This window comes from Malus sylvestris, chromosome 3 (genome assembly GCF_916048215.2).
Source record: "Malus sylvestris chromosome 3, drMalSylv7.2, whole genome shotgun sequence".
NCBI lineage: Eukaryota > Viridiplantae > Streptophyta > Magnoliopsida > Rosales > Rosaceae > Malus > Malus sylvestris.
Window position 1 is genome coordinate 12892339 of NC_062262.1, and position 4677 is coordinate 12897015.

General features: G+C 36.3%; 1 protein-coding gene across 1 annotated transcript; it reads left to right on the top strand.

Moving 5' to 3' along the window:
• Positions 1-271: 271 nt before the first annotated feature.
• LOC126617262 (uncharacterized) lies at positions 272-3979 on the top strand. The gene is made up of 6 exons (XM_050285289.1): positions 272-390; positions 2242-2432; positions 2535-2684; positions 2824-2934; positions 3281-3347; positions 3440-3979. The coding sequence occupies exons 2-6, from the start codon at positions 2271-2273 to the stop codon at positions 3730-3732; spliced, it is 783 nt and encodes a 260-aa protein (XP_050141246.1). The 5' UTR covers positions 272-390; positions 2242-2270; the 3' UTR covers positions 3733-3979.
• Positions 3980-4677: the final 698 nt, after the last annotated feature.

The window sequence follows — 4677 nt, forward strand, 5'->3', positions numbered from 1 at the left end:
GGAGAGAAAGTAGAGAAAGAAAAATCAGAAAATGGGAGAAATAACCCATTTATATATGGGTATTTTAGTAAGTTTGATTTTTTGTATGGTGTGCGTGGCTTGTGCATGACTAGGATGTCCTATTTCTGTCCCGAAATTAAGAAATTGTCTCGTTTTAGAGTATTTTGCTAGTTTTTATTTCCCATCTTTTATTATGTTGAATCCTTAGATGGGCTTGGGCCCGTGGTTATATTGAAGAAAAGGCGAACACGTGGCGACCGAAAATCAAAAGAGAAATTATCCCAAAAACAGTTACGAGTTACGAGCTTACGGCATCCCTCTCCCACTGGTTTCTACTCCTCGCTCCCCGGTCTTCACCATCAGCTAGTGCCCACCGCCACCGCCGCCTTCGTAAGTTGGTTTTTCATCTTCCAAACACTTGTTAGGAATTCATCCATTTCTTCTTTTGTTCTCTTACAACTTTTATTTCTACTATTTCTCTTCCTTTAATTTAATTTTTTTTATTCTATTTCTTTCTAGTTTAGGGATATAGGGATTTAGGGTTTAGGCATGGCAGAGCTATGCAATGGAAATACATTGGAAGAAGATTTGCTTTCTTCTGTTGGCTGTGCTTTGAATTGCAATAGCAAGGAATTGGTATCACAAATGAATATTGGAACTTTTAAATTTGATCGCTGAACCACGTCTAATTTCATTATCTCTAGTTTTGGTTGAAGATTTAAAAAGGGGAACTTTGTGCTCCCTCCCTGTTAATTTGATGTGATTTTTCTAATAAAAATGCGGCCACCGGAAAGGTAAAGAGGACCGGATTTTTTACCTTTTTCGATTTTTTATGATATCTTTTGTTGCCAAGAAAATACATGTCTTGCCTTTGTGTCTCTGGAGAAAATCTTTAGTTTTCATTTCTGATTCTTCTGGAAACTGTTGGGCTCAATACTTTATTGATTCTGTTTTTTGGCTAGTATTTTAGGATTTTTCATGAATTGAGACTTGATTTTTTTGGTTTTTTTTTCCAAAACTTCACTACATTCGACTTAACCAATTACGTAATACAAGAAGTTTTCTATTTTTCAATTCACACTTTGCGTTCTAATTTTTAATTTTTCTTGATTAGAAGGGAAAAACCTAATTGAATTCTCCTCACTTCAATCAAATTCACAGCCTATGGGTTTCTTGCATTCAACTTGACAAATGTAGTAGGAATATATAGAGCGTGGAATTGTTTGAATGGAGAATAGACTTTGAAAGAGCGTAAGCTAGCTCTTCTATGATCAGTTAGCTAGGTCCCTTAATTTTTGTGGTGCAGAAATTAGTAGAAGAAAGATGGGTTCGATAAGGTCCTAAAAATCTTGTGTTTGTTAGTTAGGTCTGGTTCTGCATTTCTATTAGTTCAACTTGAAAATGCAAAAACGAATTGGATTTCATGCATGAATGACTCAGTGACCAGTTACCTAATTATGCATCTTTTGACCAGTGACCAGTGACCATGGGTGTGAATCCATGTATAAGTTATGAAGGTGATTAACACGTTCTCTTAAATTTGAAAAACGTTTTAAAATCGGGGGAACTCTACCAAAATTTATTTTGAAGAGTTTGATTTAAAAGTTCTTTGCTCTGAATACGATACATATGCATGTCCATACTCAGTTTTTTAATCTTAAAATGACCATTCAGGGATTTATTTTGTATATGCAAGTGACTACTCAGTTTCTTACATCCCTGTAGGGGGATACCTCAAAAATGTTTCTTCGTTGTTGTTCAGTTTCATTCAGTATTCGATTAATTTAAAAATCATACATATGCATGTATGTAATGTATATAAGGAGTTGTGTCTTTTTGTGTGTGCAAGTGAATACTCTGTTGTGGGGTAAGGTTCATTACGTCTTCCTAAACCCTTGTGTTTAATTCATTCGCATCGTGTAATTGTTTTAATCTTCTTATTCAGTTCATTTGTATGTTTAAAACTGGTTTTGTAAGTTTGGGACATTCTGAACAGACAAACAAGCGAATAAAATATCTATGAAACAGATGTCAACTGGTGATTATATTTTGTAACAAATATATTTGTACGTTATATACTGAATATATCTAAACTGTACAGTTAACTCTTCCCCTAAAAACCCTAGCCGCCCCAACTCCTTCATTTGCTTGCTCTCTGTCTGTCTCTGTCCCTCTCTCTCTCTCTCTCTCTCCCCTAACAGTTTATTGGTTGATTTATTCTGCTTTATTGTGTTTGGGCAGCTGGAGAATTCTTCACTTTGGTTGAAGACATGGTGGGTTGGCAGATGCGTGTGCAGTCCCTAATCCGTCAAGTTGGGAAAAGAATGGAGAATTATAGTACTTCTTCTTTTTCTCCTTGTCATTTTCCGAAACTCCAGACACCACCTTCTCAAACTATGTCAATGCCTCTTTATCACTACTGTCAACAGTTGGTAATGCACAAAACTCTTGTGATTTTCTCTTTTCTGCTCTTCTCTTTCCTTTTGTTTTAATTGCCATGTAATTATTGTATTCGCTGTTTTCCATATCACAAGGGAATTTCCAGTTCAAGGAACTTGCTTGCAGATTTGTCTGCTGGAGTTGCTCCTCTATCAGCATCAGATGGTGAAAACAGTGAAGAACGGGACACGAAATCACCTTCTGGACCTTCACAAGTTCAATTTGTCTTAAAGGGAATTAATCAGGTTACCATATTTCACACTTGTTGCATCTTTTTAAATAATGGTTTTTCCTTGGGCTGCTGCTGCGGGTGGGGGTGGGGATGGTATACATTGAAATGGGCATACATTTATTCGTTTTAGCTCACTCCCTGCTTGCTTGTAGAGCCCTAATAAGGTCAACTTGGTTGCTAAACTGGTTCGTGGTATGCGTGTTGAAGATGCATTATTGCAACTGCAAGTGACAGATAAGCAAGCAGCAAAAACTGTGCATCAGGTGATAGAGCCCTTCCTTCCACACTTTGTTAAGCTAGGAAGCCTGTTAATTAGATAAATAATCGGTGTGTGTGTGTGTCATTGAGTATTTTGTCTTACAAAATGATATTCATTTCTTACAAATTATAGTAATCATCATGTGAATGATTTAATATTTTGAATAGGATATTGGCTAAAGTATTTTTTACATAATTATTTGATTATGCTCATCTAGAACTCACAGATGAAGAAATGTCTAATATTTGGATGTGTTTCACAGCCTCTAGAGGTTTTGTATTTTTCCTTTGAGTCATAATCTTTTAAAACAAAATATTAACATTAATTAAGACCGACACTACTGTTCACAGGCTCTTCACTCAGCCCGGGCAGATGCAACTTATAATCATGGGTTGGATCCAGAACGTCTTCTTGTTGGTAAATAATGCAAGTGCAGTAATGTTTCCTCTATTTATTCTATTATTTTTCTTAAAAATCAATTCTCATTGTTCTGCATTCTGTCCTTGCAGCGGGGGCCTTGGTTGGAAAGGGATTCGTGGGATTCCGCAAGAACAGACTTTACTACCATGGTAAAAGCAATGATGGAACTAAAGTGAGACCCAATTACCAACTAACGGTGATGCTAAGGGAGATAGCTCCCGAAGAGGAGGAGGAGATAACCAAACAGAGAGTTAACAATTTTCTCTATCTCAAGAAACGCCTCAGGCTCACGAAGCAGGAAAACAAATTTGTTTCTCACTACGTTACCAGCAATCACAAAGGCAAAGCCAGTACCAGTCAACCAAGCGGTCTGGCTTCGTGAGCAAGCTTTCGTCCCATGCTTGAACATTTGAAAGATTTTTGAGACACATATCGAGAGCTCCTCCTTTGTCGTTGCAATTCAATAAAATGTCTTGTACAAGTGTGAAAAACCAGAGTGTCAAGAGTAGGATGAAGCGGGCCTTTGTCTCGGTTTCTTTTGTTTTAAATGCTTAGATGTAGAATATCTCAAGTCATTTTTATCTTTAATTGGTGCATTGAGATAATATAGTTCTACTTCTTTCTACTTTTGCACCATGCCTTTATTTCAGCTAGACAGATGAATGACAGCACCATCTACTTCATTGAAACAGTGGGCGCGGGTCGACTCGAGTTGATCCGGCTCAACTTTTTCTTTTCTTTTTTTTTCTTTTTTCTTTTTTTTTTCGTTTTTTTTTTTTTTTTTTATTTATGAAAATGATTCTAAGCCAGTCTGGACTTATGTGTTTTTGTTAGTGGAATCAACTCATTTGAATCCGTTTGATAATCGTATGGTCCCTACAGGTCGAACGAATCTGTTTTCAATCATATGTTATATAGCAAAACAACAACATTAAACAATCTTTATGTGTTTTCGTTATTAAAAAACTACGGTTAACAAAACCAATACCAACAAATGTTGTAAAGAAATCAAGACTCCATAAATTCAAGGAATCACTAAGGCTACTACAATCACCTTATTGCCCTAACTGAAATAAATCAAAGAAACGCAGTGCAAATGATCTCATGCAACTCAATTTTGTTTGAAGATGCAATTCCAACCGTTAAAACTCTTTCTTTTTTTTTTTCTTTTTACATACAATATTTATCTACACTAAAGGGGTGAGGGAGTGGGTTAAGCCTCACAATGAGCTAGCATAATGTGATTCAAATTCGCCTTTGGCGAGAATCAAACCTAAGACATGTCACTTATAAGTGAAGAAGAATATCACTAGGCTGCAGTACTTAG

What these genes read in the sequence shown, in the direction of transcription:
- LOC126617262 (XM_050285289.1), top strand. Translation starts at nt 2,271, where the DNA reads ATGGTGGGTTGGCAGATGCGTGTGCAGTCCCTAATCCGTCAAGTTGGG. An exon ending in ATCACTACTGTCAACAGTTG is followed by an intron (nt 2,433 to 2,534) that starts GTAATGCACAAA and finishes CCATATCACAAG; the next exon opens with GGAATTTCCAGTTCAAGGAA. An exon ending in CAGCAAAAACTGTGCATCAG is followed by an intron (nt 2,935 to 3,280) that starts GTGATAGAGCCC and finishes TACTGTTCACAG; the next exon opens with GCTCTTCACTCAGCCCGGGC.